This window comes from Mauremys reevesii, linkage group 5 (genome assembly GCF_016161935.1).
Source record: "Mauremys reevesii isolate NIE-2019 linkage group 5, ASM1616193v1, whole genome shotgun sequence".
NCBI classification, from domain to species: Eukaryota; Metazoa; Chordata; order Testudines; family Geoemydidae; genus Mauremys; species Mauremys reevesii.
In genome coordinates, this window is record NC_052627.1 from 91493433 (window position 1) to 91507474 (window position 14042).

At 43.2% G+C, this 14042-nt stretch overlaps 1 protein-coding gene across 6 annotated transcripts in view; it reads right to left on the reverse strand.

Moving 5' to 3' along the window:
* The window catches only part of ATP10D (ATPase phospholipid transporting 10D (putative)), a 113601-nt gene that overhangs the window by 52436 nt on the left and 47123 nt on the right, over positions 1 to 14042 (reverse strand). For 5 of the 6 annotated variants that reach the window (XM_039540192.1, XM_039540189.1, XM_039540190.1 and 2 more), the window contains one exon: positions 6161 to 6469. In XM_039540192.1, the coding sequence (XP_039396126.1) occupies positions 6161 to 6429 (269 nt within the window). In that variant the 5' untranslated portion in view covers positions 6430 to 6469. Of the gene's footprint in view, positions 1 to 6160; positions 6470 to 9348; positions 9447 to 14042 lie in introns of those variants that run through there. The other variant, XM_039540193.1, reaches the window with a different exon arrangement.

Genomic DNA, 14042 nt, shown 5'->3' on the forward strand with positions numbered 1-14042 from the left:
CCCCTCCCTCCTGGAAAGTGCTAAGCGCCACCAACAGCTGTTTGGCGGCTTGGCGGCAGGAAGCGCCTGGAGGTAGGCAGAAAAAAAAAATGAAGAGTAATATAGTAGTATAGTATTAAAATATAGTATGCCATTAAAAGTCAATTTATTAACTTTTTTATTAACTTCTTTAACTGTAATGTGAAACGTCAGTGCTAATTTTGACAGTCATTTCATTTTTGGCCACTTAGCTGGCAGCGTTTTGCATCAACCAGAGCATCAATATTAGGTTTGATATCCTGAGACGAAATCAATCTCAGTGTTGCTTGCAAACGTTCATCAGTGAGCCTTGACCTTAACACAGATTTGTTAATCTTCATGGAAGAAAAAAAACTGTTCACATATATATATGTACTTCCAAACATTGCCATTATCCTTGCAGAAGCAGAGAATAACATGGGAAATCTTTCTTGTGAAAGAAACCTGTAGAATTCTGGAATTCCAACATCTGTATACTTCTGCTTCAAAATCGTGTCACACTGAAGCTCCACTAACTCCATCTGCATTTCCTCTGCAACATTGTCAATTTCAACAGCAAATGGTGTGGAAAAAAGTTGAAAATGAGGTTCAAGTGCCTTGAAATCTTTAAACCGCACATCAAACTGTTTGTGTAAGTTAGAAATGATCTATGCATATTCTTTCAAGGATTTGGGTTCAACTTTTCCTAAGGAATTCAGAGTTGAGAAATGGACCAAATTGCCAGCAGTCAGCTGTTTCCCCCATAAAGTAAGCTTGACTTTGAATGACTTAATACTGTCATACATCTGTGTTATCACCTGTTTTCTACCCTGAAGTTTCAAGTTCAGTGCATTCAGGTGATCACTTACATCTGTTAGAAAAGCAAGGTTGCAGATAAAAGTGGAATCAGCAAGCTGTGGAACCTCCTTGTTTTTCATTTTCATGAAGGAATCAATCTCCTCTTTAAGTGCAAAAAAACGCTTCAAAACATTTCCACGACTCAGCCATCTAACTTGAGTGTGATACAGAAGTTCCCCATATTCACTGTCCATACTTGCTAGAAAAGAAGTGACCTGTCTGTGATTCAGCCCTCATGCACGTATAAAATTAACAGTTTTAACAACTACATCCATAACTTCTTTCATTTGTAGACTTTTACTACACAGGGCTTCTTGGTGCAAAATACAATATATACTGGTGAAGCTAATTCCTGGTATATTGAGGCTGTTCAGTTTGGTCTTCAATAATCCAACCACACCAATGTTTTCAGAGCACATTGATGGCGCACTGCCCGTAGCCAAAGATACGAGTTTGTTCCATGGCAGCGCAGCTTTTTCAATGCACTCTTCCAATCCTTGAAATGTCACGTCCCGTTGTGGTACCCTTCAGTGGCATTAAGTCTAGCAATTCTTCAGTTATATTCAAATTGCAGTCCACACCTCTAATGAACACTGCACACTGTGCGGTATCTGATACATCTGTACTCTCATCAAGAGCAATTGAAAATACTTCAAAGTCTTTTGCCATTTGAATCAATTGTTTTTGCACATTATCAGCTAAATCCGTTATCCTGCAGGCAACTGTATTTGCAGACAAGCTTATGCCTTCAAAAACTTTCTTCCTATCAGGACATAAAATTTCACTGGCCTTCATAAGACGTTCTTTTATGAATAAGCCTTCTGTAAAAGGTCGCGATGATTTAGCTATCATTTCGCTTATCACAAAACTTGCTCTTACTGAATCTTTGCTAGACTTGTTAATCCCTGAAAATAAATTTCTTTGCTTGGCAAATGCTGCTTTAAGTTGCTGAACTTTTTCCTCTCGGATTTTTCCGGTGAATGCATCATATTTTTCACGGTGCATCGTGTCATAGTGCCGACGCACGTTATACTCCTTGGGAACAGCAATCGTTTGCTGACAAATAAGGCATTGAATTTTATCTTTTACCTCTGTGAAAAAATATAAATTCTCCCATTTGTCTTGGAAAACTCTCTTTTCTTCCATGAGTGTTCTTTTTTTTGACGAAGTCATTTCCAAGCAGGTTTAATAAATATATACACTCAGTAATGCACCTCACTCAAAGGATAAAACACGCACTTAGATTTACTGCCTAAGGCTCTGGGCTGGAGTTTGGGTGGGGGAGGGGGGCTGGAGTGCAGGCTCTGTGCTCGGTGCAGGCTCCAGGCTGCGGCAGGGGGTGGGGGTGCAGGCTTTGGGACGGAGTTTGGGGATAGGAGGGGGTGCAGGGGTGAGGGCTGTGGGCCTGAGGGTGAGGGGTTTGAGGCATTGGAGAGGCTCGGGGCATTGGAGAGTCTCAGGACTAGGGCAGAAGGGCAGGGGAAGGGCAGCCTGCCCTGGCCCTAGTGCAGGGGGGCGCTAGGACCCTGCGGCAGCAGGTGATGCCGGAAGCCGGCATAGCGGAGGAGTGGAGTCAGCGTGAGCTCCCGGGCAGGCTCCCGGGCGGTGAGGGGGCAGCAAGTAGGGGCCGGGAGACACTGGGGGGAGGCGCGTGGGGGCGGCAGGTGAGGCCAGGGGAGAGACCCGGCCCCAAACATTGGGGAGCAGCGCGCGGGGAGCTTAGGCACAGAAAATAACTCGGGGAGGGGGGCGGGGGTGAGGGGAGTTTGGCGGCGACAGGAAATAACTGGGGGAGCTCCGCGGGCCGCAGGGAAGAGCTCCGAGGGCCGCATGCGGCCCGCGGGCCACATGTTTGAGACCCCTGGAGTAAAACATCCTGAAGTAACAGGTCAAGAGGGCATATTGTACACATCAACAGATTAGTCACCATTTGTATCTTTGATACTTCAAACGTAACCATGTTTAGTATAGCTATGGCCCTACCAAATTCATGGCCATGGAAAACGCAACATGGACCATGAAATCTTGTCTTCCCCATGAAATCTGGTTGTCTGTGTACTTTTACCCTATACTACACTCTTTTTTATACTATAGGGTAAAAGTATATACAAATACAGAGTTTTTCTCAAACTGGAGGTCCCACCAAAAGGGTCAAGCTGATTGTAGAGGGGTTTCAGTATTGCCACCCTTTCTTCTGTGTTGCCTTAAGATCTGGGTGGCCGGAGAGATCTGCTGCTGGCCAGGTGCCCAGGTCTGAATGCAGTGTCACTGTCAGCAGCTGCCCAGAAGTAAAGGTGAATGTTATGGTGTTGCCACACTTATTTCTGTGCTTCTGCTGACAGTGGCACTGCCTCCAGAGCTGCGTTCCTGGCCAGCAAACACTAATCTCTAGACATCCAGCTCTGAAGGCTGCGCTGATCCTGGTGGCAACCAGGAGTTCAGCATCCGTCCAGCAGCTCCCAGCCAACAAGCTCTGAAGGCAACACAGAAGGGTGGCACAACCCCCATCCCCTCACAATAGCCTTGCAACCCCATTTTGGGACCCCCAGTTTTAGAAATGCTGACTTAAGGGCTTTACATGTTTATATTTTGCCATTTTTAAATACATCTTCATGTTTTGTTACAACTCTGAAATTTAAGATTAAATGTCTGAAACCGTAAAATTTGGAATTTAAAAAATGCTATGACCATGACATTTATGAAAATGGACCGTGAATTTGGTAGGGCCCTAGATATAGCTTTCCACATGAACCACTAGTACAACGTCAAATCTTCTCAGGAATTCTTACCTGCTAAAGCTGACTTCCTACATTTTCAGCTCATGAATTTGTACGCGAAGGGCGTGTGATGTTGCACTCCATAATGTTTTATAGAAATATGCTTATGAGTGTGAATATGATGTAACTGGAATATGCTTTATGAAAAAGGTCTCTTGTAAGGTATCATTACAAAGCTTATAATCTACTGAGTGTATTAATCCTATTTGTATGTAGGTATCATTCTTGTATCTGAAGCTAGAAATATGAAGTATAACTCGTAGGTCCTATTGTAATTATGCAAAGTGTGGGTCATTAATGGTGGTTTCAAATCTTGATGGCTCCCATTGACTAGGACAACTGGTTGTACACGGCTCTGTTTTCTTACAAACTTTCCTGGGTACGTGTGGGTCAGCCCTGGAAGAATGGAGGCTGGGGTTTCACAGGACATGCGAACATGTCACCTGATACTGGAATCCATGTTAAACAGGGTGCTTTTCCATTTAGAAGGAGGGGTGGGGACCCAGAGAGACAAAAGATTCCCACCTTGTGCCAAAGCTATAAAAGTGGGTGGAACAGAACAATGGTGATTGCCAGTCACGAGAACGCCCCAAGTTTCCACTTTCCGCCCTAGATGTCTGCTGGAACTAACAAGGACTGTACCAGGGGAAAGGATAGTGCCCAGACAAGGAAGGAGTTTAGCCTGTGAAAGAAGCTTACTAGAACATCTGAGGGTGAGATTTTACCTGTAATCAGTGTCTTAACATATTAGGCTTAGACTTGCGTGTTTTTGCTTTATTTTGCCTGGTAACTTACTTTGTTCTGTCTGTTATTACTTGAAACCACTTAAGTCCTACTTGTTATAATTAATAAAATCACTTTTGTTTATCAATGAACCCAGAGTAAGTGATTAATACCTGGGGAAGCAAACAGCTGTGCATCTCTCTATCAGTGTTATAGTGGGCAGATAATTTTAGAGTTTACCTTGTATAAGCTTTATACAGAGTAACACACATTTATTTGGGGTTTGTATCCCATTGGGAGCTGGATGTCTGGGTGCTGGAGATGGGAAACCTGCTGAGCAGTTTAGTTAAAATCTGCAGCTTTGGGAGCATGGACCAGACCTGGGTCTGTGTTACAGCAGGCTAGCATGTCTGGCTCAACAAGGCAGGGTTCTGGAATCCCAAGCTGGCAGGAAAAAACAGGCTCAGAGGTAATATCAGCACAGCAGGTGACAGTCCCAAGGAGGTCTCTGTGACCAGTTCCCTCCTCCCTCAGATGTTTGTCACTTCTCCTTGTTCTGACTCCCATTTCTTGTGTTGAGACATCCTATTCTATGTCTCCCATTGTATACTACACAGAGACTGAAGCTACCAGTAACTCATCCACTCTCCACAAAATTAAGAATAAAAAAAGAGACACAAACTCTGTTTCCATGCTCCAACCAATAGAGTTGCTGAGATGATTGTTTCAAACTGATGATCAGACAATCCAGAAAACAAACTTAACAGGTAAAAAATTCCTACGTCTGCACCCACCATTTAAATAAATTTGCCACTGATAGAACGGCAATCTCCCAATCTAGAAAGAAGAGCAGGTCAAGAAACTTTGGCTGAACTACAGCCCTCAAGGCTTTGTGGTCAAAGAGCATCCACAGAGGCAAAAACTACTAGAGTACCACCCCTTTGATGACTTAAGGAGGCTTGGACCAAGGACCTGACAGATGTTCTACATATCTCTTCCACCAAAGCTAGGGTTGACCAAAAATCTCACCAATTGCAAGGCTTGTGACAGTGTCCTTGTCGGTTTAACAAAACCCATTTTTGGAAACCCCCCCTCAATGCCATCATTTTGCTTCCCCAAGTGAATCCTCCCACCACCCCCTTAACATCACTTTTCAAGCCAGCCCCCAGGCAAATTCATAGAGTGGCTGAAGAAAAGGAGAGCCAACCTCATTCTTCTCCACCTCTACACCTGCCAAACAGAATGGGGCGGGGGGGGGGGGAGAATTCTATCATATGCTGCTCTATGGCAGTCATCCAAGAGGAGGGAACATCTAACTCAGGGGTGAGGAACCTTTTTCTGTCATGGGCCACTGACCCACAGAAGAAAAATCAATCACAGACCACTCACTTGCCTGGGGGGGGGGGGGGAGGGTGTGGAGGCTCAGGGCTTCCCCCTGCAGCAGAGTGAGCTGGCACTCGCTGCTCCAGCCCCACGGGGAATAGGGGGGCGCTGCAGGCCAGATGAAATTAACCAACAGGCCAGATCCAGCCTGCAGGCCGTAGGTTTCCCCACCCCTGATCTAACTGATCCGAAATGGTGAACGAAAGGACATGACACCAAATGAGGAGAGAGACCTCTTTTGAGTATCAGTTTTGGGATAATTATCTTGTTACAAAGTTATCAGAACTGATTGCTAAATTCAGGCGAGAAGAATAGTTTATAAGAACAAATTTGTATATGTTAGCACATGCATTTCAAACAAACCAAAAAAAACCCACCCCACATTGGAATAATTTCCACAATTATACACAAGAATCCTTTACCTGTGAAACTGTTCAAATAAATTCCGTGGTATAAAGTTGAATAAAGTGTATTTAGTAGTCCGTATTCTGTTGTTCATATATAATTTTGATACCTTTTCATACTCTTCTTTAAAGTGTCCCAGACATGGTATAACTATCCTATGTCTGCTAGGCACTTTGGATGATTGATAACACTTGTCACATGAGGAGCTGTTGCTGCTTCCATCCCTGCCTTCTGCAGATACCAGACGCTGCCAGCGATATCGGGCCCATCGGATGGGGTCTGCCATATTGTTTGAAATGATTTGTGATCCAGGCCAGGTCTTCTACCTAGCAAAATTTTAACGTCAAGAAAATTACACAGTAAGCCTGGAGAAGCCTTAGTTCAAAATACAAACAAAAAATTACAAGGGAAAAAGCTGTTCACAATGGTTACTGCAAAGGCCTTTAAGTGAGGTTAATTTGGTTTGTTAACCCTACCAGTTTTCGTTTGCTTTAACATTTGTTTAAAAGAATTGTACCATAAATACAAAGCACAATCCCCACCTCAATATCTATCATCTACTGATATTAAGGCTGGTGAAAAATTTGCCCATAGAGTACTTATGTTTCCCTGTATGATGCTGTCTAGCAGATTGCCTATAGTAATTTAGTTCAAAGGAATGTTAATGGCATTGTCTTCACTTATTTATAAACCTGTTGACTGCTAACCCTAGATCAAAGTATGTGTATATTCAGACATTAGAACTTCATGAATACTAATGAATGATACTTATATTGTTTCTCTTATCAATCCCGATTATAATGTAACAGCAGGCAATTGCATTATGTATATCACTGTAACCAATTACTTGTGAATGCCCGGAAAAAGAATGCTAACTTCAAAGCAAGGGTCACTGTATTCAACAATGGAAATCCACAGCTCAATCTGCAATTGCTACTCATCAGAACTCAAGTAGGTGAAGACAGTGTCTTCTGCAAGCAGGATCTATAAATACTAGTTTAAGGGAATGATCCTGCATTCCTGATGGATTCTGACAGGGTGGAATACTAAGCAACTGGACAGCAATCCCCAAAGTTATTTTGGGTAACCCTGAGACACTTAAGAAAAACTAGCAGATCACTACATCTCTGCTATCGTACTGGACTTTGACTTGTCTGTTAATGTAATTTTTCTTGTTATAACCTCTCAATAACTCATTTCTTTTTCTTAGCCAATAAACCTTTAGCTTACTAGAGAAATTAGCTTTCAGCATTCTCTTTGGTGTGATGTCCAGGGTATTCATTGACCCGGGGTAAGTGACTGAGCCTTTGCGGCTGGGGGTAACCTAATATGAGGTGATTTTTTGTTTTAATAACCTTTCATCACAAAGTCCAGCTTGCTGGGGTGGTAAAAAGGGGCTGGAGAGCCTGTCTGTGGCTCCATGGTAAAACTAATTAGTAATCCAAAAGCACACACATTTGTTACTGTCTTGGTGAAATCTAATTATAGAATATACCACCAGTTTGGGGTGTCTGCCCTATTTTCTGGCAGTCTGACCCAAGACTGGCACTCTCAACTGTATGCCATACCAGACAGCATGACACAGAGGTACCATTTAAAATTATTAATCGTATAGATCTCTAGATACAGGACCTAAAGATGTGCATGCAATAAACTGGGACCTGAAGTCTGATAGATCCAAGTGAGAAAGATGTTTGGGGTTATATATTGACCATTATATGACAATATTGCATGCTCTTCACTCAGAAAGCTAGGCCAGCACAGGATGTCTAATCTATTGCAACACCTTTACAGTAAAATCTAAGGCATTCTTCAACCCCACTAAACAAGAGAAAGTCCTTGATTTAAGCAGTAACCCAACCAGCTATATTTACATCGCTCAGTATCCCATACATATACTGTTACATTAACTCTTTTGCAGATTTATGGGTCTAGCATTCACAGTAAGAGTGGCAGTCCAGTAGTTCAGAGCTGCTCTAGAATTCTAATGCTGCTTTATGTACACAGCCTATCATTTAAATTTGGATTTGATAAAACAAAACAAATCCCCTACATTTAAAAAATTAAATAGCCATGACAATGACCGGTCTTATTTAATATTTTTGTTAAGAGTGAGCTTCCAACAGGCCTTTCCTTATGAGAAGCATGAGAGAATAGTGCATTTGTGGGTGTGTGAGGACAGAGCTCCTGGACCTCATACAGAGGCTTCTCGGAACTGTGGGTCCTGCATTCTGAGTTATATACCTTACAACCAGCTATAGGTCTCAATTCTCACTTGCGATATTTCTCTGCAACGTCCTGGCTTTCTTATCATGATCCTGCTTTTTCAACCCAGGAACAAAGGCCAAGGGGGTTATTTCTTCCTAGGCCACTGACACACACAGAAGACCACCAACCACCACTTGACATGTTTGATTCCTCCTCTAGTTGTTTACCAATTATTAAGGCTACGATTTAGTCATGGGTATTTTTAGTAAAACTCATGGACAGATCATGAGCAAGAAACAAAAAACCGCAGCTCATGTCTTGTCCATGATTTATACCATAAATATCCCTGACTGAATCTTGCAGGGGGCGCCACTGCTGGGGGGGGAGAGGGGGAGCACAAGGCACCTGCTGGGGGTGGGGGTGGAACCCATGGCACCGCTGCGAGGGGGGAGTCCCGGGGGCCAGCAGCTGCTCTAGCCACCTCTGGGACCCCTGCTCCGCCAGTCCTTGGGGACAGCCGCACCAAACGCTACAGAAACCATGGAGGTCGCAGGAAGTCACCGAATCTGTGACTTCCACGACCTCAGTGACAAACACGGAGCTCTACTGATTGCCCCTCCACGGTCAGAGCAGGATCGCCAGCTCAACAAGGCACTCATCCTTCCAGTCCCCTGGGCTGCATAACCAGCCGAGCCTGCTAGCTCATCTGGCAGCAGAATTCTAAAAGGAATTCCTTTTAGGTCAGGCTCTGCAACCACTGCTGACCATGACCAGCCCTATAAATTCCATAAATCACACCACTTCCAAAGTTATTGAAAGATGCCTGGAAACCTAGCCTGTGAACAGCACACAAATAGCCTTCATTACCTAAAGAATTCTCCCCAATGAATTAAAAAGGCCATAAACATTCTCATGTCTGACACTTCCTTAGCCAGCTGAGAAAAGTTTCCTCTGCCATAACAGATAAACCTAACAGCAAAGTTTCTGTTCCACTCACCTCAACTAGCAAGATTCTAGCCAGAAAGGTGTTTATTTTCCCCACCATGCTTAGTGGCTCTGCTTCTTAGACTGTAGTTTCTTGTTTTGTAAGACAGTCAGTATCATATTTAGTTTCCTAGATCAACAGTGAAGCTGCTGCTAGCTGCGGATATCCTGATATCACAATACCAGTATATGAGGGGTGGGGGGAAGGGAAGGCAGAGGAAATCTGCAAAATGTACAGTTTTCATTTCCGATCTCACACTAGGTTCCAGTAGACAGAAGCCATATCCTACTGTATTTTCGGTGTTCAATGACAAGATTTGTATATTTTTGCCAGACTCACATGCATGCCTGTCTTTGCATTATTTGCAGAGGGCCTGCATAACGATAACAATCACTCTCCTAATACATATTCAGTGCAGCAAGAGGGCTTTAGAATTCAAACTGATCGAGTGGGAAGACTTTTAAGCTCATTTTTCACCAAAAGGCCTGGAAACATAATCATAATGATCTTTTTAAAAAGAGCATAGGATGTGTCAGAAAATGACTGCCTTTTTTTTTTTTTGTCAATTTAGCACACTGTCTACCACAGATGCTAAAAGTTTTCCCCCCATTTCTTTACTTCCTGTATTTCAAGAATTTCTTAGTCAGTTCATTATTATTGGATGGGACATTTCTTTTTAAAATTAGATTTGTACAAAATGCTGACACTGCACAAATATAGTGTGGCTGGAAAGTGGCCTTCTCTGTGGCATGCTCCCCCTGTGATCTAGTGCAGTGGTTCTCAACCATAGGTCCGGGGCCCCCAGGAGGGAGGCGAGCGGGTTTCAGGGGGTCTGCCAAGCATGGCTGGCATTAGACTTGCTAGGGCCCAAGGCAGAAAGCCAAACTTCCGCCACGTAGGACTGCAGCCCGGGGCCCCGAGCCCCACCACCTGGGTCTGAAGCCAAAGCCTGAGCAACTTAGCTTCGCAGTTCCCCCTATGTGGTGTAGGGCCCCGGGCAATTGCCCTCCTCACTACCCCCTAACACCAGCCCTGGCTTTTATATGCAGAAACACAGTTGTGGCACAGTTGGGCCGTAGAGTTTTTATAACAAGTTGGGGGGCCTCAGAAAGAAAAAGGTTGAGAACCCCTGATCTAGTGGATTTCCCAGTGGAAATCCAGGCAACTATTAACTTCTGCACCTTCTAGCCCCTTCTGCCTGGTGTAGACAAAAAGATTAAATCCACCCTGGGTGATGTGGATGAAAGCCATGGCAATGTGGATCTAAACAAGCAATGCTGCCTGTGGGAAAGGGGACCAGCCAGAGAGGTGCAGGACCCAGGAGGACGGAGCCCAGTTTCTCTATGGGGTTTTCAGATCACACACACCATATTGATTCTGCAGGATCCAAACCCCGTTGCCTCAGAGGACAATTAAGCGCAGTGGTTCTCAAACTTTTGTACTGGTGACTCCTTTCACGTAGCAAGCCTCTGCGTGTAACCCCCACCCCCCTTATGAATTAAAATCACTTTTTTATATATTTACCACCATTATAAATGCTGGAGGCAAAACGAGATTTGGGGTGGAGGCTGACAGCTCACGACCCCCTGAGGGGCCCAACCCCCAGTTTGAGAACCCCTTATTAAGAGGATATACCACAGAAGAAACATGTAGTTTCCAGGGGACTTTGTTCCATGCTATGATTCCACCCCGCACCATCACCCCCCAATCATTGGGGACGAGTGAGCCAATGGAGACATTTACTAAAATATGGATTTGGTGAATGAGAGAGTCTTGTGTTCCACAATGAAAATAAAGCTACTTGCTTGAGATTATTTATAAACCCAATACATATTGGTTGACAATTTCCTTTCCTTTGATTCACCTTACAGACTAACACGGCTGCTACTCTGAAACCTTTCCTTTGATTGTAAGCTCTCTGGGGGCAGGGACTGCATCCTCCTCTCCAGCACATGGCACAACAGGGCCCTGCTCCTGCAGGTGCCAGGAGAATATAAACACAATTATAATTTTGTACTGTATCTATTCAATAAAGCTTTCATTTAAAGGGTTATAAGAGCCTAGCTGCTCATCGAGGTTTAGTGATTACTTTCGAGAGATTCTACGGCTTTGCAGCACTTTGATGAACATAGTGTCAGACAGCTCTGATCTAGGGGCCAGGAAAACTATGCAGGTGAAAAGGTTAGGGGAAGGAAAGGGAGGCTGAAACAACTAGACAGAGAGGAGGATGTCTCTCACAAACAAAAAAGCCATGCAAGTGTCCCAGTGCACACATTGTATTTTTCAATGTGTGATCTTATGAAAACTGGAGCGGGTCTTTTTTCTCTAACCTCAAGTGCATTATTTTATACTTGTACTATTTTATTCCTGCATTTACACTGTGCAATGCGGAAATGAAAGAGCCCATTTAAAAGCCTGGGAAAAAAGTGGAAGAGATCAGCTTAGCGTGTTAACCTCATTGTGATCTTCATGTCATGTTTCCCGGCAAGTTGGGTACAGCTGTGAGATTAAGTGAAAAGTCCTTGGTCTCATACTCCTCTCAAGTTGCAACTCCTACTCTCCTCTCAGCTCTCCTGAAGCACCTGTCCTTCACCTGTTCCCATGCCCACTGCAGCCATGTTGCTTCTGCTCTGATTTTTTGCTTAGTCCCCCTGTGCTTAGTCATATCTCCAACTAACCACTACCCAGATCCTCCTCCTCCTCCAATCATCACTTGCTATAGATAAATCTCAAAACTCTCAGTTTGCTCCCATCTGTAACTTTACTTATCTAGCCAAGCTCATGACTCCTGCTCCTCTCCATTGTGCCCAGGGCTACCTCCTTATCTCCTCCTTCCCCATAGGGCTGCATCTCTTCCTCCTCCTTCTCCAACTAACAGGGATGCCACAGCTCCACCCCTCTTTCTTGCCGCTCCTCTCTGCTCTGGCTTGCTCTTCCTTCCACTCACCACTGTTCAAAAGCCTCCCCTATGGGCTCACCACCTACTTGATTTTCTCCCACCCTTTTATTCCTGACCAAATCAAATATACTTGGGAATGCAGAAATTAGTTGGCACTGTCCTGCCTATTTTGTACGTAAATACTCATTCTTCACAAAAATATTTCCTTAATTAAAAACTAACTAACTAACGAGAGAGGGAGAGAGAGAGAGAGAGAGGGAAAGGAAAAAAGTGACAAGCCTTTCCCAAGCCAACTCCTCCATTCCAGCTGATAAGGAACCCTTGCTCTTCAGAACACCTCAGGAAAAATGCCTGACCCAGCCCTCCCTCAAGGTCCACAACATACCTAAATATGAAATAAGGCAGGGGAGGGAAGTATAAATCCTGCCGCTGCACAAAATATGCAAGTGCTTCCTGGATTGCTTTTCTCCAAGGGTATGTCTGCAATTAGACATTCACGGCTGGTCTGTACCAGCTGACTTGGGCTTGCAGTGCTCGGACTAAAGAGCTGTTTAGTCGCGCGTGTCTAACTGCAGTATCGAAGTACCCCAACTGTTTCATCCAAGAGCCCACCATGTCAAATCTATCTTTGCATAAGAGATCATATCATCATACACCTTTGCTATCTGCTGTTATTCCTACAAGGATGCAAGCAGTTTGTAATACAGTGCAATATGTCATCTGTCCAAATATTAATCCGATACAAACATGATTAACTTTGCAAATTCAACAAGATCAAACCTAGAAAGATAACTTCTTATGAGAGACCAGGTGGATGAGGCAGTATCTTTTATTGGATTCACTTGTGCTGGTGATAGAGACAAGCTTCTGAGTTTACACAGAGCTCTTCTTCAGGTAAACTGGAAAGTTGATCCAATAAAAGATATTACCCTTATCCATCTTGTTTCTCTAATATCCTGGGACAAACATGGCTACACCACCACTGCCAACAATTTATTATGAAGCATCCAATAGCTAGCCCTTACACTGTGAAGTTATAGCTCCTATATACATTAATTTATCCTAGGCTACACTTGCACAAAGGGGTGTTTTATAGTGTTTACCTCTCTCTCTTTAGATAGTATAAAATTAATTAATCAATCACCCACCCTCTCCCTTCCTCTTGTAAACTTAATAGCAGGTATTGGCTTACAAACACCCATGTTAAAATTAAAGGCAATTGAAAATTTTTAAATATTTTTTCCCAAAACCATTTTCTAAATGGAGAGTCTTTGTGGAAAAATTGGGTATTTTTTTCCCATTTTCTATTTTTCAACAATACTAAGGAAAACAAACAGTCGTTTTTCAGTATATTATTTTTCTTTTTCCTCTCCTCCCTTCTTTTCTCAGTGGAAAAAACAGGGTGATAACGGGGCATGTGTGCAAAAACTAAACACACCAAAATAATTTAAAAAATTAATGAAAAATTCTGAAAAATTGTTCCTTTTCCGAACTTGCAACCAAAAAAAAATTTATTTTCAAAATAAATTCCCCAATTTTTGGACAGTGCTAATTAAAATATTACGCCTCCTCTTAAATAAAATGAGTGAGGCATTAATTACTTTATCATTGCTTTGCAACATTCACTGTTTGTGATTTGACAATGCATTTTTCAGCTAGCAAGTCAATCATCCCTCATAAAGGGCATTTATATCAAAATGACAACTTACTAATGTTTTTACAGTTCTAGAAAATATAAAACCTTCCTGATTATTCCAGGAGGACATGTATAAAAATGTAGATTTCTCTAATAACATTAACATACCTT